At 46.0% G+C, this 27,433-nt stretch overlaps 1 protein-coding gene across 15 annotated transcripts in view; it reads right to left on the minus strand.

Moving 5' to 3' along the window:
• Positions 1-27,433, minus strand: part of LOC110534562 (lymphoid enhancer-binding factor 1) — a 57,518-nt gene that overhangs the window by 19,577 nt on the left and 10,508 nt on the right. For all 15 annotated transcript variants that reach the window (XM_036954072.1, XM_036954076.1, XM_036954071.1 and 12 more), the window contains exon 4: positions 8,815-8,947. In XM_036954072.1, coding sequence (XP_036809967.1) covers positions 8,815-8,947 — 133 coding nt within the window. The remainder of the gene's footprint in view (positions 1-8,814; positions 8,948-27,433) is intronic.

Consider the following 27,433-nt stretch of genomic DNA (forward strand, 5'->3'; position numbering starts at 1 on the left):
CCCTCCAGTCCCATTAATCCCCTTATGTAGCCCTCCAGTCCCTCTAGCCCACCCCCCATGTAGTCCTCTTGTCCCTCTAGTCCCCCCCATGTGGCCCTCCAGTCCCTCTAGTCCCCCCATGTAGCCCTCTAGTCCCTCCAGTCCCTCTAGTCCCCCCATGTAGCCCTCCAGTCCCTTTAGTCCCTCCATGTAGCTCTCCAGTCCCATTAGTCCCCCCATGTGGCCCTCCAGTCCCTCTATTCCCCCCCATGTAGCCCTCCAGTCCCTCTAGCCCACCCCCCATGTAGTCCTCTTGTCCCTCTAGTCCCCCCCATGTAGCCCTCTAGTCCCTCTAGCCCCCCCATGTAGCCCTCTAGTCCCTCTACTCCCCCCCATGTAGCCTTCTAGTCCCTCTAGTCCCCCCCATGTAGCCCTCCAGTCCCTCTAGTCCCCCCCATGTAGCCTTCTAGTCCCTCTACTCCCCCCATGTAGCCCTCCAGTCCCTCTAGCCCACCCCCCATGTAGTCCTCTTGTCCCTCTAGTCCCCCCCATGTAGCCCTCTAGTCCCTCTAGTCCCCCCCCCATGTAGCCCTCTTGTCCCTCTAGTCCCCCCCATGTAGCCCTCTAGTCCCTCTAGTCCCCCCATGTAGCCCTCCAGTCCCTCTAGCCTACCCCCATGTACAGTGCCTTGCGAAAGTATTCGGCCCCCTTGAACTTTGCGACCTTTTGCCACATTTCAGGCTTCAAACATAAAGATCTAAAACTGTATTTTTTTGTGAAGAATCAACAACAAGTGGGACACAATCATGAAGTGGAACGACATTTATTGGATATTTCAAACTTTTTTAACAAATCAAAAACAAAAAATTGGGCGTGCAAAATTATTCAGCCCCTTTACTTTCAGTGCAGCAAACTCTCTCCAGAAGTTCAGTGAGGATCTCTGAATGATCCAATGTTGACCTAAATGACTAATGATGATAAATACAATCCACCTGTGTGTAATCAAGTCTCCGTATAAATGCACCTGCACTGTGATAGTCTCAGAGGTCCGTTAAAAGCGCAGAGAGCATCATGAAGAACAAGGAACACACCAGGCAGGTCCGAGATACTGTTGTGAAGCCGGATTTGGATTTAAAGCCGGATTTGGATACAAAAAGATTTCCCAAGCTTTAAACATCCCAAGGAGCACTGTGCAAGCGATAATATTGAAATGGAAGGAGTATCAGACCACTGCAAATCTACCAAGACCTGGCCGTCCCTCTAAACTTTCAGCTCATACAAGGAGAAGACTGATCAGAGATGCAGCCAAGAGGCCCATGATCACTCTGGATGAACTGAAGAGATCTACAGCTGAGGTGGGAGACTCTGTCCATAGGACAACAATCAGTCGTACATTGCACAAATCTGGCCTTTATGGAAGAGTGGCAAGAAGAAAGCCATTTCTTAAAGATATCCATAAAAAGTGTTGTTTAAAGTTTGCCACAAGCCACCTGGGAGACACACCAAACATGTGGAAGAAGGTGCTCTGGTCAGATGAAACCAAAATTGAACTTTTTGGCAACAATGCAAAGCGTTATGTTTGGCGTAAAAGCAACACAGCTGAACACACCATCGTCACTGTCAAACATGGTGGTGGCAGCATCATGGTTTGGGCCTGCTTTTCTTCAGCAGGGACAGGGAAGATGGTTAAAATTGATGGGAAGATGGATGGAGCCAAATACAGGACCATTCTGGAAGAAAACCTGATGGAGTCTGCAAAAGACCTGAGACTGGGAGGGAGATTTGTCTTCCAACAAGACAATGATCCAAAACATAAAGCAAAATCTACAATGGAATGGTTCAAAAATAAACATATCCAGGTCTTAGAATGGCCAAGTCAAAGTCCAGACCTGAATCCAATCGAGAATCTGTGGAAAGAACTGAAAACTGCTGTTCACAAATGCTCTCCATCCAACCTCACTGAGCTCGAGCTGTTTTGCAAGGAGGAATGGGAAAAAATGTCAGTCTCTCGATGTGCAAAACTGATAGAGACATACCCCAAGCGACTTACAGCTGTAATCGCAGCAAAAGGTGGCGCTACAAAGTATTAACTTAAGGGGGCTGAATAATTTTGCACGCCCAATTTTTCAGTTTTTGATTTGTTAAAAAAGTTTGAAATATCCAATAAATGTTGTTCCCCTTCATGATTGTGTCCCACTTGTTGTTGATTCTTCACAAAAAAAATACAGTTTTATATCTTTATGTTTGAAGCCTGAAATGTGGCAAAAGGTCGCAAAGTTCAAGGGGGCCGAATACTTTCACAAGGCACTGTAGCCCTCTTGTCCCTCTAGCCCACCCCCATGTAGCCCTCTAGTCCCTCTAGTCCCCCCCATGTAGCCCTCTTGTCCCTCTAGCCCACCCCCATGTAGCCCTCTAGTCCCTCTAGTCCCCCCATGTAGCTCTCTTGTCCCTCTAGCCCACCCCATGTAGCCCTCTAGTCCCTCTAGTCCCCCCCATGTAGCCCTCTTGTCCCTCTAGCCCACCCCCATGTAGCCCTCTTGTCCCTCTAGCCCACCCCCATGTAGCCCTCTAGTCCCTCTAGTCCCCCCCATGTAGCCCTCTAGTCCCTCTAGTCCCCCCCATGTAGCCCTCTTGTCCCTCTAGTCCCCCCCCATGTAGCTCTCTAGTCCCTCTAGTCCCCCCCATGTAGCCCTCTTGTCCCTCTAGTCCCCCCCATGTAGCCTTCTAGTCCCTCCAGTCAGAGTGTTCATTAAGGCCAGTCTCTCTCTGTGCTTCTTGTAATGCTCCCTACAGAGAGCATTCACTGGGGCCCTGCCCTGTCACTGGATCCTCAACACAGCTAAGCTCTCCCTCTCTTCATCAACGCTAGGCCTCTTGGGCTTCAAGGTCAAGGGCTCTCAGCCTCCCTCAAGTTGTTGTAGAGGCTGGCGAGAAGTTAAACTGGGATGGAAGGAGGGAGAGAGGGAGGAGAGGGAGGGTGAAGGAAATTAAGGTAAATGGATCTGTCAGACTGGGAGCTATGGTCAAGAGAGTGCTGTGTAGGCCCGTGTAGAAGGCCCTACAGTGACACACACACACACACATAGAAGAGGAAGAAGGCAAACGCCTCCAGATTAACACCATCTCCTAATCCCAGATGGATCCATGCTTCCCCCCCTTCTCTCCACCCCCCCTCTTTCTTCTCAGGCTGCAGTCTGTAGGGGTCTAACTCCCTCGGAGCGGCAGAGAGAGGAGGCTTATCTCCAAAGCCACTGTAGCAACGCTGGATTCCAGCACCCCCAGCCCACTTATTCACCACCCCAGTCTCAGGGTGCTCTGTAGGGCACTAGGGAGGGAGGGAAGGAAGGGGAGTTAGCATGAGAGAGAAGAATGGGGGATGTAAGGAAGGGTAAGGAGCAAGGGGCGGAGGGAAAGTGAGAAGGTAGTGAAGGATAGGAAAGTCAGGAGGGAAGGGAGAGAGTGAGGGAGAGATAGAGATGGAGTGAGGGGAGCTCAGTGTTAACACGGTCACTCAAGGCACTAAAAAGGCGTAATTACTCGCTCACGTTCTCATCTGAATGATTTTCAGAACCTTATCCACGTGTAGACATAAGTTGTATTTCAAAATATGATCTCGTATTAAAACATGATATTGTAAGTGTTACATTTTTCCATTGTAAATTACAATGTGAAGTCTGAAGTCTGTTCAAAGGGCTCTGGAGTTTGACTTTGGATCCAACGTTACCGCCCGGCACATATTACAGCTTATTAGGACCCATAATGAGAACATCCATGATTTCTGAAATAATTAACGAGAAGATCAAAGTCCTGATCCAGCTATGGAGTGCAGCGAGCCGATTGGCTGATGAAAATGAGAGAGAGCGAGTGAGCAAGAGAACGAGAAGGCAAAAGTGTGATAGAAAGAGAGAGAGAGAGAGAGAGAGAGAGATGGATAGAGAGAGAGAGAGAGAGAGAGAGAGATGGATAGAGAGAAAGAGAGAGAGAGAGAGAGAGAGATGGATAGAGAGAGAGAGAGAGAGAGATGGATAGAGAGAGAGAGAGATGGATAGTGAGAGAGAGAGATGGATAGAGAGAGAGAGAGAGAGAGATGATAGAGACTACCCTCTCTGCTTCCTACATATCTTTAGCTTAGTATCTAGACGTGGAAATGCCAGGGGACTTCATTTACAGCTAATTCATCTAGCACATCTTTTCTACATGGACCAGTCCAGGCTATGGGAGTGTGTGGATCGATTCAGACTCAGATCTCCTGCAGCGGTTTCTTCATATAACTCCATCCTGTGCTATGTTTTATCATCAACTCTCAATCCCTGGGGACTACTCAGACCAAAATGTATGAGGACTGTAAACGAGGACCAAAACATTCAAAAAACAGAGCCCTATGGAAAGCATTACTGTAAATAAATCCTGTAGCTACAAGGGAAGTGAATGACTTTCCTATTCAGTTGTCCTGCTGTGTACAGGTACAAAAGATCACTACGATGTCTGGATGGGGCTGGTGTATGGCGGCCATATTGGATTATTTACTCAACTGCCCCGTCATCACACATCGCATCCTGTCTGGTCTGCCTCCTGCTTTTAAGTAGGGGGCGGTGCGTAGCAGCCGGAAGGAAGAGGGGAGGGGAGGGGAGCGCATATGGAGTGCCGGGGCCAGACCAGTACAAGACCTATGAACCTCTGCCAAAGTCTCACCCTGATTGTGCCTGGGCTTTCCAACTGCCTTTATGCTCTAGTGCCTGTCAGGGGTTTTACTGTGACGTTTTTACCCAGACAGACAGTCTGTCAGGGGTTTTACTGTGACGTTTTTACCCAGACAGACAGTCTGTCAGGGGTTTTACTGTGACGTTTTTACCCAGACAGACAGTCTGTCAGGGGTTTTACTGTGACGTTTTTACCCAGACAGACAGTCTGTCAGGGGTTTTACTGTGACGTTTTTACCCAGACAAACAGTCTGTCAGGGGTTTTACTGTGACGTTTTTACCCAGACAGACAGTCTGTCAGGGGTTATACTGTGACGTTTTTACCCAGACAGACAGTCTGTCAGGGGTTTTACTGTGACGTTTTTACCCAGACAAACAGTCTGTCAGGGGTTTTACTGTGACGTTTTTACCCAGAGAGACAGTCTGTCAGGGGTTTTACTGTGACGTTTTTACCCAGACAGACAGTCTGTCAGGGGTTTTACTGTGACGTTTTTACCCAGACAAACAGTCTGTCAGGGGTTTTACTGTGACGTTTTTACCCAGAGAGACAGTCTGTCAGGGGTTTTACTGTGACGTTTTTACCCAGACAAACAGTCTGTCAGGGGTTTTACTGTGACGTTTTTACCCAGACAGACAGTCTGTCAGGGGTTTTACTGTGACGTTTTTACCCAGAGAGACAGTCTGTCAGGGGTTTTACTGTGACGTTTTTACCCAGACAGACAGTCTGTCAGGGGTTTTACTGTGACGTTTTTACCCAGACAAACAGTCTGTCAGGGGTTTTACTGTGACGTTTTTACCCAGACAGACAGTCTGTCAGGGGTTTTACTGTGACGTTTTTACCCAGACAGACAGTCTGTCAGGGGTTTTACTGTGACGTTTTTACCCAGACAGACAGGGAAATAGTATTATATAGGGTGACAAATGGAGGGGTAGAAAAGAGAGTAGAGAAAGATAAAGAACGATAGAGAAGAAAGAAAAGGGTTTTCAGCAGTGCAGTGTGGTAAATCCCCGACAGCCTTGCCTGTCTGAGGAGCTCTGCTTCATTCAGGTAGGTGGGAAGATGCGATACGCTGTGTGGAGGAATGTGTTCTAGTTTTCTTTCTCTGAGACAGAACGTCACCCAACCACCTTGTGTAGGTGGCTGGGTGAACTTATATGTTACATTTCCCTCTGAGGAATAGCTTTGGCTTAATGCCTCTTTGTGGAGATTGGTAGTGATGAATACGGTGTGATGTGAAAATCTTTACTACACTGAACAAACATTTTTAAAAAATGTGCAACAATTTCAACAATTTTACTGAGTTACAGTTCATATTAGGAAAATCTGTCAATTGAAATAGATTCTATGGATTTCACATGACTGGGAATACAGAAATGCATTTGTTGGTCACAGATACAGTGCCTTGCGAAAGTATTCGGCCCCCTTGAACTTTGCGACCTTTTGCCACATTTCAGGCTTCAAACATAAAGATATAAAACTGTATTTTTTTGTGAAGAATCAACAACAAGTGGGACACAATCATGAAGTGGAACGACATTTATTGGATATTTCAAACTTTTTTAACAAATCAAAAACTGAAAAATTGGGTGTGCAAAATTATTCAGCCCCTTTAAGTTAATACTTTGTAGCGCCACCTTTTGCTGCGATTACAGCTGTAAGTCGCTTGGGGTATGTCTCTATCAGTTTTGCACATCGAGAGACTGACATTTTTTCCCATTCCTCCTTGCAAAACAGCTCGAGCTCAGTGAGGTTGGATGGAGAGCATTTGTGAACAGCAGTTTTCAGTTCTTTCCACAGATTCTCGATTGGATTCAGGTCTGGACTTTGACTTGGCCATTCTAACACCTGGATATGTTTATTTTTGAACCATTCCATTGTAGATTTTGCTTTATGTTTTGGATCATTGTCTTGTTGGAAGACAAATCTCCCTCCCAGTCTCAGGTCTTTTGCAGACTCCATCAGGTTTTCTTCCAGAATGGTCCTGTATTTGGCTCCATCCATCTTCCCATCAATTTTAACCATCTTCCCTGTCCCTGCTGAAGAAAAGCAGGCCCAAACCATGATGCTGCCACCACCATGTTTGACAGTGGGGATGGTGTGATCAGGGTGTTGCTTTTACACCAAACATAACGTTTTGCATTGTTGCCAAAAAGTTCAATTTTGGTTTCATCTGACCAGAGCACCTTCTTCCACATGTTTGGTGTGTCTCCCAGGTGGCTTGTGGCAAACTTTAACCGACACTTTTTATGGATATCTTTAAGAAATGGCTTTCTTGCCACTCTTCCATAAAGGCCAGATTTGTGCAATATACGACTGATTGTTGTCCTATGGACAGAGTCTCCCACCTCAGCTGTAGATCTCTGCAGTTCATCCAGAGTGATCATGGGCCTCTTGGCTGCATCTCTGATCAGTCTTCTCCTTGTATGAGCTGAAAGTTTAGAGGGACGGCCAGGTCTTGGTAGATTTTCAGTGGTCTGATACTCCTTCCATTTCAATATTATCGCTTGCACAGTGCTCCTTGGGATGTTTAAAGCTTGGGAAATCTTTTTGTATCCAAATCCGGCTTTAAACTTCTTCACAACAGTATCTCGGACCTGCCTGGTGTGTTCCTTGTTCTTCATGATGCTCTCTGGGCTTTTAACGGACCTCTGAGACTATCACAGTGCAGGTGCATTTATACGGAGACTTGATTACACACAGGTGGATTGTATTTATCATCATTAGTCATTTAGGTCAACATTGGATCATTCAGAGATCCTCACTGAACTTCTGGAGAGAGTTTGCTGCACTGAAAGTAAAGGGGCTGAATAATTTTGCACGCCCAATTTTTCAGTTTTTGATTTGTTAAAAAAGTTTGAAATATCCAATAAATGTCGTTCCACTTCATGATTGTGTCCCACTTGTTGTTGATTCTTCACAAAAAAAGACAGTTTTATATCTTTATGTTTGAAGCCTGAAATGTGGCAAAAGGTCGCAAAGTTCAAGGGGGCCGAATACTTTCGCAAGGCACTGTACCTTTAAAAAAAAAAGTAGGGGCGTGGATCAGAAAGCTAGTCAGTACTAGTGTGACCACCATTTGCCTCATGGCTGTGCAAAGTTGCTGGATATTGGCGGGAACTGGAGCATCCCAAACATGTTCAATGGGTGACATATCTGGTGAGTATGCAGTATTCTATCTTCCATGGAAGAACTGGGACATTTTCAGCTTCCAGAAATGGTGTACAGATCCTTGCGACATGGGGCCGTGCATTATCATGCTGAAACATGGCGGTGGATGAATGGCACGACAATGGGCCTCAGGATCTCGTCACGGTATCTCTGTGCATTCAAAATGCCATCGATAAAATGCTGTGTTAATTGTACGTAGCTTATGCCTGTCCCTTCCATAACCCCACCGCCACCATGGGGAACACATGTTGACGTCAGCAAACAGCTCGCCCACATGACGCCATCTGCCCGGTACAGACGAACCGGGATTCATCTGTGAAGAGCACACTTCTCCAGCGCGCCAGTGAGCATCACAGGTGAGCATTTACCCACTGAAGTCAGTTACGACACAGAACTGCATGAGCTTCTATGAGACAGTTTGTGACTATTCTTCGTTGTGCAAACCCACAGTTCTATCAGCCATCCGGTTGGCTGGTCTCAGACGATCCCGCAGGTGAAGAAGCCGGATGTGGAGGTCCTGGGCTGGCGTGGTTACATGGGGTCTGCGGTTGTGAGGCCGGTTGGACGTACTGACAAATTCTCTAAAACGATGTTGGCGGTGTCTTATGGTAGAGAAATGGACATTGAATTCTCTGGCAACAGCTCTGGTGGACATTCCTGCAGTTAGCATGCAAATGGCACGCTCCCTCAAAACATGAGACATCTGTGGCATCGTGTTGTGTGACAAAACTGCACGTTTTAGAGTGGCCTTTGAATGACCCCAGCACAAGGTGTGTAATGATCATGCAATTTAATTAACTTCTTGATATGCCACACCTGTCAGGTGGATGGATTATCTTGGCAAAAGAGAAATGCTCACTAACAGGGATGTAAACAAATTTGTGTACAAAATGTGTCTCCTTTGTGTTACCATGGTTAATGATGTCCACTGCTTTAGTGATTTGAGGGGAGGGGGGCATTGCCTACCTTGTTTGGGGTTGACGTCCTGGGGGTGGTGTCCGGAGTGGGGTCCGGGGGCGAAATGTTCATCGCTGTACGTGATGAGGGGGGTGAGCGGATGGACCGCATGTGACGGCTGCACCACCGGAACCTTATTGGACTGGAATGGAGAGGGAGAGAGAGACACAATGAGAGAGGCCGAGCACATTAAACAAGGAATTACATTACCTTTCCTCATTTCAGTTAGCAGCTAGCATTTACAGAGTTTTACAGTGTAAAATCAAGTCCCGGCCCTCTCTCAAATGACAAGGGTACGGCTGTTTGGTGATTTGTGTAGGTCACACACACACACACACACACACACACACACACACACACACACACACACAAAGGATCTGGTAAGATGAAAGGGGTGGTGCAGTCACAATTTTCCTGTTTTTAATTATATTTCCACACCATGAGGTCGAAATAAGACTGAAATTGTGAAAATGCTCTTTTAGTGTAACAGATTTTGGAAATGTAAACCCCCCTGGAATTTCAGCCTGTTCAGGTGGCATGGAGTTTCTGGCCAACGGCATGACATCACAATCTGATCTGATTATTCTGACCAATGACCAGTAATCTTTTATTTGCATATGTATCCTCCTACTTTGAAGGGGTAACTGCGGTAGGCTCTAGAGTCTCTAAACGATCTTATCTGACAATCAGGGTTGTGTATGTAAATATATTTAAATTTGTATCAACACACCCATACGATCAGACTGAGCATTTCAATGGCAAAAGGAGGCTCAGGGAAATAAATTATTACAAATATATTTTGCTCAAGTGGCATGGAGTTATTTTCCTGAAATAAACAGTGATTTATTAAACACGTGATGCTAAAAAATTATATTAAAAAAAGACTGCATGGGGGCTTTAATGGCACAGTAAAAAATAAAACACCTTCCCGCAAGGGAGGTCTCAATGTACTCCCCTTCCAGCCTTTCCCCAACACCTCAAAACTTTGTTTAGCCTTGGTCAGTGAGTACTGCCCCTATTTCCTGCCTAAGGGCAGAGGGGGTTGGAAAGAAGGGGGAGAGTGAAAGAGAAAGCCCCACAGGGTAGCGTTAGAGCAGAGGTCTTAGCAGTGAGATCAAAGGCAGTCATTAGCCGGTGAATAAGAGGAGTTCATTACAGAGCCAGAGCCGGGGGAAGGAGGAGCGAAAGAGGGATGAGCGATGGAGGAGGGGTGATGATAGGGCAAGAGAAAGAGGGAAGGATGACAAGACACGGAAGGAGGACGAGAGAGAGAAAGAACATGTTTCCCATGCCAAAAAAGCCCCTTGAATTGAAAGAGAAGGACAAGAAAGGGAAGGAGAGAGAGAACGAGAGAGAGGACGAGAGAGAGATCTCATAGAGGCGTCTGAAGTAGAACCAAAAGGCAGGGTTAATCACGTCAGCAGTGGTCTGGCCACAGCACCCAATTCCCTACCACCCCCCACCCTTAGGCTGACTCACAGAGGCCTGCACCCCCCACAGAGGCCTGCCCCTCCAACTCAGGCAACCCCCCCAGCCGCTTACACGCTCCAACAGCACTGAACACATGGTACTGCTTAGCCATGCTAAATCTACTACTCACAATCAGAGCACCCAGCACTGACCCTGGACCTGATTGACTTGTAGAGCCAAAACAGAATTTCTAAAGGATATATGGCTTTGTCTGAAAAAACGATCAATCTATTCGGGTGTGTATAAGAACGATGGGTAAACGTATAGCATGATATTTCAGAAGGCTATACGTTTGATCTGAAAGGCATCCATCAACCCATCCTACTCATTTTGACTACACCCAATCTTGCCCAACATATAACAAATGCTATCCCTAAACAAACAAACATATATATACTGTATGTATATACAGTTAAAGTTGGAAGTTTACATACACTTAGGTTGGAGTCATTAAAACTTGTTTTTCAACCACTCCACACATTTCTTGTTAACAAACTATAGTTTTTGGCAAGTCGGTTAGCACATCTACTACTATTAAACAGTTGGGACAATTCCAGAAAATTATGTCATGGCTTTAGAAGCTTCTGATAGGCAAATTGACATAATTTGAGTCAATTGGAGGTGTACCTGTGGATGTATTTCAAGGCCTACCTTCAAACCCAGTGCCTCTTAGCTTGACATCATGGGAAAATCTAAAGAAATCAGCCAAGACCTCAGAAAGAAATTGCAGACCTCCACATGTCTGGTTCATCCTTGGGAGCAATTTCCAAACGCCTGAAGGTACCATGTCCATCTGTACAAATAGTACGGACGTTTAAACACCATGGGATCACGCAGCCATCATACCGCACAGGAAGGAGACACGTTCTGTGTCCTAGAGGTGAATGTACTTTGGTGCAAGAAGTGCAAATCAATGCCAGAACAACAGCAAAGGACCTTGTGAAGATGCTGGATGAAACAGGTACAAAAGTATCTATATCCACAGTAAAACGAGTCCTATATTGACATAACCTGAAAGGCCGCTCAGCAAGGAAGAAGCAACTGCTGCAAAACCGCCATAAAAAGGCCAGACTACGGTTTGCAACTGGGGACAAAGATTGTACTTTTTGGAGAAATGTCCTCTGGTCTGATGAAACAAAAATAGAACTGTTTGGCCATAATGACCATTGTTATGTTTGGAGGGAAAAGGGGGAGGCTTGCAAGCCGAAGAACACCATCCCAACCGTGAAGCACGGGGGTGGCAGCATCATGTTGTGGGGGTGCTCTCCTGCAGGAGGGACTGGTGCATTTCACAAAATAGATGACATCATGAGGTTGGAAAATGATGTGGATATATTGAAGCAACATCTCAAGACATCAGTCATGAAGTTAAAGCTTGGTTGCAAATGGGTCTTCCAAATGGACAATGACCCCGAGCATACTCCCAAAGTTGTGGCAAAATGGCTTAAGGACAACAAAGTCAAGGTATTGGAGTGGCCATCACAAAGCCCTGACCTCAATTCTTTTGAAAATGTGTGGGCAGAACTGAAAAAGCATGTGCGAGCAAGTAGGCCTACAAAACCTGACTCAGTTACACCTGCTCTGCCAGGAGGAATGGGCCAAATTTCACCCCACTTATTGTGGGAAGCTTGAGGAAGGCTATCCAAAAAGTTAAACAATTTAAAGACAATGCTACCAAATACTAATTGAGTGTATGTAAACTTCTGGCCCACTGGGAATGTGATGAAAGAAATAAAAGCTGAAATAAATCATTCTCTCTACTATTATTCTGACACTTCACATCCTTAAAATAAAGTGGTGATGCTAACTGACCTAAAACAGGGAATTTTTACTAGGATTAAATGTCAGGAATTGTGAAAAACTGAGTTTACATGTATTTGGCTAAGGTGTATGTAAACCTACGACTTCAACTGTATATATATATATATATATATATATATATATATATATATATATATATATATATATATATATATATATATATATAAACACCACTAGGTAACTTTCATTGGCTTGATTTGCAGTGAGGCGATTCGTGCTAAGGTGACATTCTCAGCATGCTAATTTGTGGCAGAGCCACGACTCCTGTGTTGCCGGACCAGACCCCTCACAGACTAGCACCAAACTAGCACCTCTCCCCCTACCCCCTCTGGGAATGTCCTAACCAGGGGTTTAGCAGCAGGGTGGGGTGGATCTCAGATATGCACACCTTACTAAAATGGCTTTCATGCGTGTCAGATTCCAAAGCCTGGTTATGCATCAAGACCCCCAGGTCTCCAGCCCTCTCTCTTTTGCTCTCACTCACACACACACACACACACACACACACACACACACACACACACACACACACACACACACACGCACATATCAAGTACGTTTGGCTTGACCATCTCTTACGTAATGTTGGATCCTGCCTCAAAATAGTCCAACATTTTCAGAACTAATTTGCATAGTAATGAAAAACACCAAAAAAGGGGTTCTGATCAAAAATAGAGTGAGTATCAACTACAAAAAATTCTCAATCCAACTTCAAACAAAATTAGCTCACTCATAGCAACTAATTAGTCCCTAAACCCTGTCTCTAAAGTCCTGACGTCTCAAGCCCAGGAGAACCCAGGTCAGCCAGGGTCAAAGGTCAGGGGATAATCTGTGTGTTGGAATAGCTTTAATGGCACTTTATCCCACCAGGATGAGGACCGAAGAGGACTCCCAAATAGAGGGCCTGAATTGGGCCTGGAGCAGCCAGAGACATGCCTGTACTAACTGGGGCTAAAATTATACCATCCTCACCCCTCTTCTCTTAATTGTTACGCCTTTCAGCTCACATTTGCTTCCCTGCGGGAACGAGATAAGAACCTGGATGGAGGATTTTCATTTAAGCTCTCCAGTCTTCGGGTTCTCTTTCCGACAGACGGAGAGAGAGTGAGGATGGAGAGAGAGTGAGAGAGAGAGGGAGAGAGAAAGAGAGAGGATCCTAAACCATATAAATGAGACAATTTAACAAGCATGCAGTCATTGATGCAGGTACACACACAAACCCGTGCACACACTTCCCCCTATATCTCCAGCTCCATCCCATGGCAGAAAAACCAACATGGCCCGTTTGCTGACGGACTCTCTGGCACCTGAGAAAGCCGAGGAGCTTTTGAAATGCCCTTGCCTCCACCATATTGGAGAAGACCTCTTTTGTGCTCTCCCAGTTGCAGCTGTCACAGCCCATTTCTCTCAACTTCTTAATAAACTGTGCCTCCATTGTGTGCTGTCCTTAAGGCTAAATCCACCAGGGGAAACCTGGGGGCTTCTGTGACCGACACAGCTTTTACTGAATCTAGGAGGCACATATGCATCCTCTACCTAAACCATAGCTCTACTACCAGCCAGTACCATCCTCTGACTAAACCGTGGCACCACTATTAGCCACTAGCCAGTACCATCCTCTACCTAAACCCTAAACCATAGCTCTACTACCAGCCAGTACCATCCTCTACCTAAACCCTAAACCATAGCACCACTACTAGCCAGCACCATCTTCTACCTAAACCATAGCACCACTACTAGCCAGCACCATCTTCTACCTAAACCATATCACCACTACTAGCCAGCACAATCCTCTAGCTAAACCATAGCACCACTACTAGCCAGCACAATCCTCTAGCTAAACCATAGCACCACTACTAGCCAGCACAATCCTCTAGCTAAACCATAGCACCACTACTAGCCAGCACAATCCTCTAGCTAAACCATAGCACCACTACTAGCCAGCACAATCCTCTAGCTAAACCATAGCACCACTACTACCCACTAGCCAGCACTATCCTCTACCTAAACCATAGCCCACTACTAGCCAGCACCATCCTCTAACTAAACCATAGCCCACTACTAGCCCCTAGCCAGCACCATCCTCTACCTAAACCATAGCACCACTACTAGCCACTAGCCAGCACCATCCTCTAACTAAACCATAGCACCACTACTAGCCACTAGCCAGCACCATCCTCTAACTAAACCATAGCTCCACTACTAGCCACTAGCCAGCACCATCCACCAAGATGTCTGTATACAGATGCCAAAATAAAATGCTAAATTGTCACAATATTAAATGGACACATAGAGTTTTGGGGGACTTGACTTGCACAAGGAGAAGGAAGGTGTATTTCTGTTCGCCCAGAAAACAAGTCATTGGAGGTGACCGGGTACAACTGAAGGAGCTGCCATTTTAAAACTTTAATAGTTCAGGTGGTTTCTTATGGACTAGCCGTACCTTCCTTCCTTTAAACCACTCCCTGCTTCATGCCAAGTTTACAAAGAATAAACTTTTTTTTTTTATATACTTTTGTACTACACAGTTAGAGGAAGTGGTTGCACAGCTCTGACTTGACCACGACCATTGAGGGTCATGCAATGTCGCCGCGATTTGATCTCCCCTTCTTGTCCCCCGGGACGATGGCTCAAACTGTGGCGGCAGCGGTCTTTTTTAACGTCAGGGAGGAAATAGGCTTAGGTTCTCTTTTCTATTCATATTTCACACACGGAGACAGACAGAGGGCACGGATTTGGAAATAAACGTTCCATTTGAGAATTTTATAACCGGGCTTGGCCGGCCCTTTTCAAGCGGCCTCAGATGTGGTTTGAAAAGAAATTCATTGCGCGGAACTGGAGATGGCAGAGAGCCACGGTGTTTGAGAGGAGAAACCCTAGCGCCAACTCTTTGCTTTGTAACAGAACAGGGAGGCTCAATGCCTTGGCGTGCTGCTCTCTCTCTCTGTGTGTGTGTGTGTGTGTGTGTGTATGTGTGTGTGTGTGTGTGTGTGTGTGTGTGTGTGTGTGTGTGTGTGTGTGTGTGTGTGTGTGTGTATACCTGCATGGATATACAGAAGTCCCATCTAAATTTTATCAGTTTCTCATACAGGAAAATAATCCTGCAGCAACAGGAAATGTGAATTATTATGTGGATTATAATTAAATGGTCATTTTTGTAGGGATTGATACATTTTCAGTATGTATGCAGTGGTCACTAGGCAACACAGCCACAAAGTCCTAGATTCTGATTTGAAATCTAACCTTAAGCACACTGCTAACCCTAATGCCTAACACTAATATCGCCACCCCTTCCCTTGCATCGTGTACAGCGCTAGTTGACAGTTGGCTAACATTGTCGTACAGTCTCAGATGGGAAGGGATTCTCCACCCCCCCACCACCTCTCCTTCCCCCACTGCCCTGCTTGGCATCTCTAACTCTTATCCACCCCCCACCCCACCACTTGCCTTTTGTGCTCCACTCAATTATCCATCGTCTGCCGAGTTAGGGGGGGAAGGAAAAATAAAAAAAGGGGAAGTTTATAATAATCGCTTCCCACTTCTGTAATTTATATGCAATGAGGACTCAGCGTGCCCGTAGCTACAATCAAGTGTGTGTCGGAACCACGTGGGGTGTTTCCACAAACCATCGAGGACGGAGAGACTAAAGTAGCAGATTCCCATGATTCCCCATGCTGCTAAATCCGCTGACTGAAAAGCCCTTCCTCAGCTCCTTGCTGTTCTGTTATGCAGCCAGGGCCCTTAACAGCCACACCTGAAAATACACACTGTTACCGATTGAGCCCAATCACGTACTCTGGGAGGGAGGGAGGGAGGCAGGGAGGGAGGGAGGCAGGGAGGCAGGGGAGAGAGAGAGAGAGAGGCATAGACAGAGAGAGAGAGAGAGAGAGAGAGAGAGAGAGAGAGAGAGAGAGAGACAGAGACAGAGGCATAGACAGAGAGAGAGAGACAGAGGCATAGACAGAGAGAGTGAGAGAGAGAGAGAGAGGTAGAGAGAGAGAGAGAGAGAGAGAGAGAGAGAGAGAGAGTGAGAGAGGCATAGAGAGAGAGAGAGGCAGAGAGAGAGAGGCAGAGAGAGAGAGAGAGATAAATATATGTGACCTGTTGCCACAAGAACAAACACCATTGTAAATACACACACAGAAACAGACAGACAGACAGACAGACAGACAGACAGACAGACAGACAGACAGACAGACAGACAGACAGACAGACAGAGATCAAAGGTATAACCACAGACAACAGAATGTGTTGGCACCCTCAGAGGGTCAGAAGATACCGGAAGCATCCTGTTTTTCAGGAGGAACGCAGAGAAGAGGTGAAGCCTGAAAACCAGATGCTTCCGGTTTCGTCTGAGCCCGCTCAGGCCTTTCTTTTACACCTGCTACGTTAGGTTAATGTTCTGGTTAGCTTGACGATTACTCTTCTTGGCCGGTTCACACACATATTCCCGCTGCGTTATCCTGCTGTCTGTACCGCTGCACACCTGCTTGACCACACGTGACCTTTTGGTCTGTGTTTCAGGCGGGACTGTTTGATGACAAGCTACACACAATCTGTCTATGAGTCAGTCAGCACATACTAGCATGTTAGAGGACAATCAATGTAAATACATACAGTATACAGGAAAATCACAGTGTACATACAGTATACAGGAAAATCACAGTGTACATACAGTATACAGGAAAAGCACAGTGTACATACAGTATACAGGAAAATCTCAGTGTATACATACAGTATACAGGAAAATCACAGTGTACATACAGTACAGAGGAAAATCACAGTGTACATACAGTATACAGGAAAATCTCAGTGTATACATACAGTACATTAATGTAGACTAGATCGTCATGACACTTCAGCCTCTACTGAAATTATATCAGTCTTTCTCAGCTGAGAGAGAATTCATCTGAAAGTAAAGAATGGGGAGACCAACCAAGACGAGAGCAAAACCAGCCCAGATCCTGCCTCTCCTAGCTTGTTTAAACAGTTCTCAGACACAGTGCCACTGATGACTCCGTACAGGGCTACTGTAAAAAGCTGTGAACACAAAGGCATTAGATAGAGAGAACTGTGGGCGTGGGGCAAACTAAAGCCCTATGGAGACATGCATAGTCTGTCCAGGTGTTCTCTCTCAGTGGCTCTGTGTGTGTGGAATGCCTGACCTTTGCACAACAAAGTTGAGCAAACACACCCCCCCCAAAAACGTCCCCCTCCCAGTGTCTCTCCATTTATAGGCCACAGAAAGAAAGGGACGGCCACTCTCCTCTCTCCACTACCTCTCCACCAAAACACACTACCAACCCGGGTGAAGTTTAAATAAATAACCAATTACTATTCCCAGAGAGGTTTGAACCCCCAGGAAGTCAGTCAGCCAGCCCAGCTCTCGGTGAAGTGTTAAAAATTGAACGTTTTATTGGCAGGATGGCCTTTTGGCCAGGGGGCTTAATGTAACGAAACCCAATTAATAAGAGAAGAAAGCCAGGCCGCCAGCGAGGGAGGGAGGGAGGAGAGGGAGGGAAAGGGGGAGCGCCACGCGCCCAGGGTAATGAGAGGAACGAGGGGAGCGGAGGAGTGAACGAACGAGGGGATAGAGAGGAGTGGAGGAGGAAATGAAAGCCTGCCCCGGAGAGAAATGTACATCTATGAACTGGAACCCCCCCCCCCCATTCCCCTCACCCCTGTCCTCAATCTCATAGCGTCAGTGACAGTCCAATAGTTCAGCCTAGTCTTGCATCTAAAGCCAGCTCGTTGCTGCCTGAACTAGTTATTCCAAAACCTTACATTAAAAAACATTTTTCAATGCGACAGTGATGTGGACTGAATTACAGTGGGAATCTAACACGCGAATAAGCAGTCACTTATCATAAGTCCTCCCTTAAACAACAAACGCCACCGTGAGAACATACAAACTCCGTACATTAATGCACAGCGAGACACCACACGACGGGCATATAGCGAAACGCTATCCACACATACAGCCCGCAAAACAAATACTAATGTACACACACACATTCTAGATTAGACTCCCATGTGTACACACCCACCCACCCCCCTCCCCCATACCCACAGTCATCCTGCTCTGCCTGCATATGCAAACAAAGGGCCCCATTTACAGCTAAGTGTCATTTCTCCATATCACCAAACAGAAGCTCTGAATAGGACACAGATGAATTAGGAGGTATTACCCAACATCCTTGAGTTTTCAGATTGAGGATTCAACAGAGGCTGAATGGGGGGTTTCATAACCCAAACTCATTGACCCTACGGCTTCAAGTGTATTGCCCCAAGAGAAGCAATCACACTGGCTCGCACTCACCTCTTATGAAGAGGTAAAAAAGTCCGCTCTGATGAAAAGACCCAGGTTTAATTTTCTCAAAGTGTAGAAACTCCGTTCTTTCCTTGTGTCATTAGAAGCACTGCATTCTAAAAACAAAGTCGCTGAACTCTCTATGGGGAAACACTTAAAGGACTATAGAGATGATAATCCCCGTCAAATGGGTTAAAGATGCTTTACAGCTATTTTTTTACATTTCCTGTTGAAAAATAATACCCAAGTATACACACAGTAATGTACATATATTTGAAGTAGGTAGTTTACATACACCCTAGCCAAATCATTTAAACTCCGTTTTAACTCTGTTTTAATTTAATCCTAGTAAAAATGCCCTGTTTTAGGTCAGTTTGGATCACCACTTTATTTTAAGAATGTGAAATGTCAGAATAATAGTAGAGAGAATGATTTATTTCAGATTTTATTTCTTTCATCACATTTCCAGTGGGTCAGAAGTTTACATACACTCAATTAGTATTTGGTTGCATTGCCTTTAAATTGTTTAACTTGGGACAAACGTTTCGGGTAGCCTTCCACAAGCTTACCACAATAAGTTGGGTGAATTTTGGCCCATTCCTCCTGACAGAGCTTGTGTAACTGAGTCAGGTTTGTAGGCCTCCTTGCTCTCGCATGCTTTTTCAGTTCTGCCCACAAATTTTCTATAGGATTGAGGTCAGGGCTTTGTGATGGCCACTCCAATACCTTGACTTTGTTGTCCTTAAGCCATTTTGCCACAACTTTGGAAGTATGCTTGGGGTCATTGTCCATTTGGAAGACCCATTTGCGACCAAGCTTTAACTGTCTTGAGATGTTGCTTCAATATATCCACATAATCTTCCTCCCTCATGATGCCATCTATTTTGTGAAGTGCACCAGTCCCTCCTGCAGCAAAGCACCCCCACAACATGATGCTGCCACCCCCATGCTTTAACATTGGGATGGTGTTCTTCAGCTTGCAAGCCTCCCCTTTTCCCTCCAAACATATAACGATGGTCAATATGGCCAAACAGTTCTATTTTTGTTTCATCCAGACCAGACGACATTTCTCCATAAAGTACGATTTTTGTCCCCATGTGCAGTTGCAAACCGCAGTCTGACTTTTTAAGGCGGTTTTGGAGCAGTGGCTTCTTCCTTGCTGAGCGGCCTTTCAGGTTATGTCAATATAGAACTCGTTTTACTGTGGATATAGATACGTTTGTACCGGTTTCCTCCAGCATCTTCACAAGGTCCTTTGCTGTTGTTGATTTGCACTTTTCGCACAAAAGTACATTAATCTCTAGGAGACAGAACGCGTCTCCTTCCTGAGCGGTATGACGACTGCTTGGTCCCATGGTGTTTAAACTTGCGTACTATTTGTACAGATGGACATGGTACCTTCAGGCGTTTGGAAATTGCTCCCAAGGATGAACCAGACTTGTGGAGGTCTACAATTATTTTCTGAGGTCTTTCGCTGATTTCTTTTGTTTTTCCCATATTGTCAAGCAAAGAGGCACTGAGTTTGAAGGCAGGCCTTGAAATACATCCACAGGTACACCTCCAATTGACTCAAATGATGTCACTACTGGGCCAATGTTTTGAAGCCTTTTAGTGCCTTGCCTGGTAGTTGTGTGAAGGTTGTCGGAGCATTGTGTGAAGGTTGACAGAGCGTTATGTGGGGGTTGGACTGGGTGTGTTTTGGCAGAGCCCGGGGCACCCTGCAGGATGTTCACCTTGCGGCGGGGTGCAGGCCTCATTATCACAGCAGGACCTGGTCACATCAAAGAGCTGAGGAAAGGGCAAACATTCCACTGAAGTGCCACTGTCAGCAGGCCTGGCTTCCCCCTACCAGCTTGACCAAGACCAGCAAGTGTGCTCACACACACACACACACACACACACACACACACACACACGTTTTTGTTGTTACCTATATAACGTAATCGCTACTTATCATGTACGAGCCCAGGCAAACACAGTGGAAAACCCCCACAATGAATGAGTCACACAACAGACTGCAGCTCTTCTTCCTGGCAGAGTTTATTGGAGAGGGAGAACACACAAACTCTCCCACACACCCACTTCACCTAAAATGTCAAGCAAAATTGTGATTGGCCATCTAGGGATCTCCACAACACATTTTGTTATAGAGTAAAATCTAAAATTGAGTGTACATTTTTTAATGTAGTTGGCTACAATATCAGCTAAGATGACAGAAATACTGGTTTGTAATGAGGTGATGGAGAGAAATGGAACTCTAGAGACCTCTGGTCTGCATCGGGTAACCGGTAAAGCTGACAACAAGTAGATGTTGTGCACACGAATCTGGCACTGCTCTTTATTTTTCTTATTGAATCAAACGGCAAGTCTTTTTTTCTACCTGGCGATCCATTTTTAGCTACTACCCCACTGCTGCATGAACACACTGCATGGTATATCACTAGAAACCTTTTGGATTGCCGAGTTGCTACATTCATGCCAAGTTATCGCCACATTCACAACAACGAACGGTAAGCGAGCCAGAACCCTTAGAAGGGCACACAAATGAAAACGCAGCGCAAGCTAATGTTTAGCGCTCGCTAAAACCCAAGCCTGAGTCTTCACAGCACAATAACAGAAGGGGGAAATGGAGAGAAAAGAGAGAAAAACACCACAGAATGATTGGGAGAAAAAGTGCTGAGAAAGTCAGCCTCATGCGCCACGTTTTAGAAAGCAAGGAACAAGAGAGGATTTGCCTGCTACACCTAGATAGTGCACCCCCCCTGCTCTCAGCCAGGTATTCTGGGCATGAATGGCTGTCAGTTTGGATTTAGGAGCTCAGTGTTGAGGGGGGAGAATGGAGTCTGGCTGGAGTGGTGGGGGTCTTTGTGCCTGGCTCTACCTGTGGAGGAGAGAGCTGGAAGCAGCAGTCAGCTGGCAGACCCCTCTCAGAGCGCTAGCAAGCTCCATGCTAACTAGTAACTAACATGTGATATTGAGACCTGTAGGCAGGTAGCAGACCCCTCTCAGAGCGTTAGCTAGCTCCATGCTAACTAGTAACTAACATGTGATATTGAGAGCTCTAGGCAGGTAGCAGACCCCTCTCAGAGCGCTAGCTAGCTCCATGCTAACTAGTAACTAACATGTGATATTGAGAGCTGTAGGCAGGTAGCAGACCGCACTCAAAGCGCTAGCGTCATAATAACTCATACAGTAACACTAGCCTAACATCTCTTAGTATAGTGGTTCCCACTGTAGTATAGTGGTTCCCACTGAAGAATAATGAGACCATAGGCCTGGCCTACTGGTAAAATGAGGGGGTACTTCAGGGGTACTCTGGGAAAAGCAGAATTCAGTTGGTGGTACAATAACAGGTTTGGAACCACTGACTCAGTAGTCCTCTTTGACAGCGCTAACCAGTAAACACTAGCCATTGAGGGAAAGGGTAGGTTGCTTAGCCATAGGTCATGGAAAAGGTGAGAGCCAGTGGGGGGCAGTTGGCGACAGGCTGGCGGGGAGTGAATGTTTACGAGGATGGTTTGAAACGGCATGAGTTGAGGAGAGGAGCGTGTATCAGGGGTGAGTGATTTGAATGGGTGCCGCTTGAGCTGGGGAGTGTACTGACCTAGTTTCACTCGTGCGCACACACACACACACACACACACACACACACACACACACACACACACAACCTTGGGGAAGTAAACACTCTGGCACAATGGCAGGTATCTAAATGCAATGACAACAGAGCAACAGAGTGAGCTAACTGCGTCTGCTGATATATATTTATATTACTAATCTAAAAAGGCAGTGAAATATGTCCATACATATACTAATGTAGAAAAATGTGTTGTATGCACACCTATTGTATATTAATGAATATTACATTAAAAATAATTTTGCTGAACAGCATTTTGCTCCTGTTTTAACCATAGCAACTCAGAGGATCCATTCTTCCCCAGAGCCATGACGCCTGTGTCCTAGCGATCTTACATGTGAACTTCTGACCCCATAGTCACATGATCAATGGCCTTTTCACCTCAGCGCACCTCTGCTTTTTGAAGACCAACGCCTCCTAGCTGTCTACTCCCACTGGCTAGGCAGCTAATAGACTTCAGCAGGCTATAGGATTACCTATAGTGAGTCATTTCAGCTTCGTCGTCAAATATGAAGGGGGAACCTACAAAGTCAGTCAACATTTTTTTTTAAATGCATGTTTTGATAAAAATGTGGGTGTTTCTACGTAAGAGGCTTTAAACTACTATATATCTTACTCTCTAGCCCTGTATCAAGATATAGTGTTGTAAGCCCAGTCATCGTTACTATAAACCAAAGCATTCATCATTGTGGATCTGGTTACAAACCATTCTTGTCTTTTATAAAGTAAAGGACAGAAGTACAATAGGTCCGACCAGCAGCCCAGCTGTTGTTTAGGTGCAACTCCTCATTTTTAAAGGATTAACCGGTGAGACACTAAACACCTGCTTTTCAGCCTGGAATTAGTCATTAAAACCCCACATTTTCAGCTTCTCACATACACACACACACACACACACACACACACACACACACACACACACACACACACACACACACACACACACACACACACACACACACACACGCGCGCGCACACACACGGCCAGTCTCCTCAGATCTGAATGAAAACAAAGCTATTCTAAAAGGCGTAATCCCCTCGGAACAAATGGCTATTCTCCACTCATGTATGACTAGGCCCGCGTCCTAAATGACTCCCTATCCTCTTTATAGTGTATTACCTTTTAACAAGGCCCCTGAGGCTCTGGTCAAAATTTGTGCACTATATTGGGAATAGGTTGCCATTTGCAATGAGCACGAGGGAGCACTTCAGCCAGCCTTTCCAGGATCAACCCGATCCCAAGAAAAGCTCCGCCCCTTTTGGTTACTTTTGTGAGACGCTTTTGTAGAGAGGTAAGGCAAACCGAAACAATGACCGTGTTAAAACATGGTCCCTAACAACGGTCGAACCTTTCTCTCAACCACACCTTAAGAAATGGTAATCGTCTTACATTGTCATGATGTATTCAAATTCTGATTGTAAAGAAAGAAACTGCATGGGCCCAAGCCCAACACATGTAGCCTCGAGAGCACCATTCATTCAGCTGACACTACACTTGAAATAGATGCAGAATGACAACAAAATGAACACAACACAGTTATAATTCAATTCCATTTTCTGTGGCTCTTGAAAATAATGGACTTGTACAGTATTTCCTTTGTGTATCAGAGTCTCATTTTAGACTTAGTGGGGGGTAGCTATGTTCCCATCAGTCCAATCGTCACTCTTTACACTACAAGGCCTATCTCGTATGAGCCAACCGTAGTGTCTCTCTTCCAGCATGGCGAGAGATAGCGTGAGATCAACAGAGATCACCGACTCATGAATAGCACCTCAGTATGTAATTGCATTAAACCATTACAATGCTCAAAAGCTTCTGTGGTCTGAATACAGTCAAAACACAGGAACACAAAGAGAACGCAGCACTCCGGTGGGCGACTAGCCTAGCATTCATTCACACCTCTATCCAGATCTCCTGCCATATCAGAGGTATGAATTAACCAAAGCCAGGCTTGGTGCGCCTTGGACTTTTATGAAGTCAAAGAATCTCGGTGAAACGTCAATGAACCTGTCATATCCCATCATTATTATAGCTGTCCATCTCTGTGCAGAGAGAAGACCCTGTCTGTGTATAGGGTTCACATGAAGGGTGGAGTGGGATTGAATAGCAATTGAAGCGTCCCTCTCTCCACCAAGGCGCCCATCTTGATTCCTCTTTTCTTGGTGGCGGAAGAGGGGGATGAGGAGGAGGGATAGGAGGTAGTGGGGGGGGGTCACTTGCTTTATTCGTCCCCTTTCATCTCAAAGATAGGTGCGTGGCGGGCGGCAGAGGGGGATGAGGTTGGGGCTCTGGATCGATTTGATATTTGGATGCATTGTTTGATGACGGGGAGCTCAAAGCCGAGGACCTCCCTCTGAAGTCTCCCCTGACGGGAGACATGAAAAGTCTCACCTGGTTCCCCGAGCGAAACGGAGGGTCTATGTACTGGGGTGGGTAGATTGGGCAGACAGACGCCACACCAACTGAGCCATTTTTTTCCACTGTAGCTCCCTTAAATGTTCTAATTTTAGAGCTCAATCCTTGTCTCACATTGCCTATCAATAATTATAAATCAAAACATGTATTTTCCAATATTTTCAATACAGAATAGCAAGACTGTCAACACTTAGTTCCTAGTCAACACTTAGTTCCTAGTCAAGACTTAGTTCCTAGTCAAGACTTAGTTCCTAGTCAAGACTTAGTTCCTAGTCAAGACTTAGTTCCTAGTCAACACTTAGTTCCTAGTCAACACTTAGTTCCTAGTCAAGACTTAGTTCCTAGTCAAGACTTAGTTCCTAGTCAACACTTAGTTCCTAGTCAAGACTTAGTTCCTAGTCAAGACTTAGTTCCTAGTCAAGACTTAGTTCCTAGTCAATCCACTCTGTTTCATTTAATCACCATTTCAGTTTGTCTTTATAAAACAATCAACGTCATCATATAATCACTGGTACCCCCACTCTAGAGCTGGGACGACAAACCGAAAATGATCAACGCTGACCAAACCAACCACTTACCGTGGACATTTGGCTGATATCGTTCATTAGGAAAAATAACCTCTAGGGCCCAACTAGAGAAATGTGTTAAATGCTAATATGGTTGATTGTTAAATGGGGCAATCGATAGCTACAACATCCAAAGTAGTAGTAACAGCAGTTAAGGGTAATATAAATGCCCCAAAAATAACTTTGGTGTGCGTTAATGTTATACACGCAATCGTTCAATTGGTCTTTATCATGAGAATTCAGTCGATTTACCATAATATGGATTTTTGTCCATATCGGCCCAGCTCTACTCCACCCCTTGTCTTAACACCAGTGTAAATCTAATGTCCTTAATGTGTGTCTGTGTGTATCCCCAGGAGAAAATAACAGCCTTCCCTTCCATCACCACCAGACTAGCCCCAGATGAAAATGATGATCAAAGGAAATAGAGGAGAGAGGAGGGAGGAGAGGAGAACAGAGTGTAGCTCATCAGATGAACAAACACACTCTTGCTGGATATCTTTATGGGTTTCATCACCCGGCATCAAGTGACTCTCCGCCGAGCACAGCTAAACAAAAGAGCTGTTTTGGTCTTCATGAGGAAGAGAGAATATCTTTCCCTTTAAATGAGGTCATCTGTTCCAATAATAGACGGCTGGTATATTGCGATGTTTGTCAATTCTAGTGGTTACAGAACACTAATCAGAATCATGTGGCCATAATCACTTCAGGAGAGGCAAAGATTTGCATCATTTCAGCATCGTTCCCCAACAAAACATGACCCGGGACCCAAGACCTGCTGCTAAGTGCCGTGGTGTGGTGTGTGTTGCATACTGTAGCAGTGGTAAGGCCCAGACCCATAGCAAGAGAGGGGAGAGAGAAAGAGAGAGGCAGTAGTCCCATTCTACTCTGTTTCCCTCTTCTCTCTGTGACCCGCAGCCATGCAGACTATCTCTCCAGCCGCGCTCCCCTTCTCCAGCCACGGCAAATTGGGTGCCCGGGGTGTGAGCCTGGGCCAAGCCTGGCATTTGGGGGCCATCCGAAGCGCCGGGCATGAGGGGTAGAGATATGACACTGAATGGGGACGGAGGGAACAGCGTGGTGAGGGGGCAACACCAGGCACGAGCCCCAACACAAAGGGAACAGGGCTCGTTAGAGAGACGGAGCTAGCTAGCTAGAGCTCCATGGCAATCACTGCCTGCCTCTCTCCCCCTCCCTCTCTCCCTCTGCTCGCCTCAGTCATAAATATGGCTACATCTGCAAGTGTAATCACTCCATTGTGGCCCGATTTTCTGCTCTGCTGGACGGCGGCATGGCGGCCTGCTTTTCAGCACCTCTCCCTCGCTCCCCTTCCTTCCCTCCCCTGTCCGTGACCCAGTGGTGACTTCTCCTGGCTGGCTGGCGAAGGCCAGTCAGTGAGTCTCTGAGATTACAGACACGCAGTCAGTCACTCAGGTAACAGAGTTACTAATCTGGCCCTGTTGAATTACACATAATTGCCTCGGCACTGTGATTGATTTCAGCCCTGGAAAGGAAAAGACGACCCCCTCCCCCGCCCCCCCTCTCCTCTCTTCCCCTCCGACATGCATACACCCCTCCTCCCTCCCTCCCCTTCTCCGGCACTCCAGCGTGAGCAGCAGCCAAGACTCTCCAGCTAGTAGGAGGCTTTGAAGAGATCAAAGCCGAGGCCGGGAGCAGTTGTGCACCCTGGGAATACGGATACGGGGAGGCTCTCTACTCCTCAGACCTATTTTCCAGCGTCATGTCGGATTGCAGCTGTATTGCATTTTGCCAGTTTTCTTAATGCTCTTGGTTTTTACTTTGACATCAGTGATCCCCCCCCCCCCCCCCCCCCCGTAGGTTTCTTCAAAAACAAGGGAGAGGAAAAAGAGAGGGAGTGGGCGAGAGGGAGGAGGAGAAAGAAGGCAGGAGATAGGGGAAAGGGAAATGGGGGGATGGAAAAGGAGGGAGAGAAAGAGATCTACGGCTGATGTTTTTTCTTCACAACTCCATAACAGGGCAGTTGAAATGAGAAGGGGGGAGAATGCTGCATTTGTTTTCAATTCCGAGGCCGATATCAAAGGAGCGGCAAACTTTTATGGGTTTCCCAAAAATTAAAGACCATTCAAAGAGCTGTTTTTCATGTGTTTTTTTATAGCCAAGACCACACAAAATGAACCGACAGCAAACCCCTCCTCCTGTCCACCCTAGTTCTGCAAGCTCCAACAGAAAGGAAAGGGAAAGGGGGATACCTACTCAGTTGAATGCATTTTGAATGCATTCAACTGAAATGTGTCTTCCGCAGTGTGTGTGCGCGCACGCGCTCGGTCGCTCTCACACTCCAGCCAGTATGTGTACAGTATATGTTGTGAATAGTTAAGAGGGGAGAAAAAAATGACGCATTCGATGTGCACTAGCAAAAACAAAAA

The sequence above is a fragment of the Oncorhynchus mykiss genome, chromosome 19, assembly GCF_013265735.2.
Source record: "Oncorhynchus mykiss isolate Arlee chromosome 19, USDA_OmykA_1.1, whole genome shotgun sequence".
Lineage (NCBI taxonomy): Eukaryota > Metazoa > Chordata > Actinopteri > Salmoniformes > Salmonidae > Oncorhynchus > Oncorhynchus mykiss.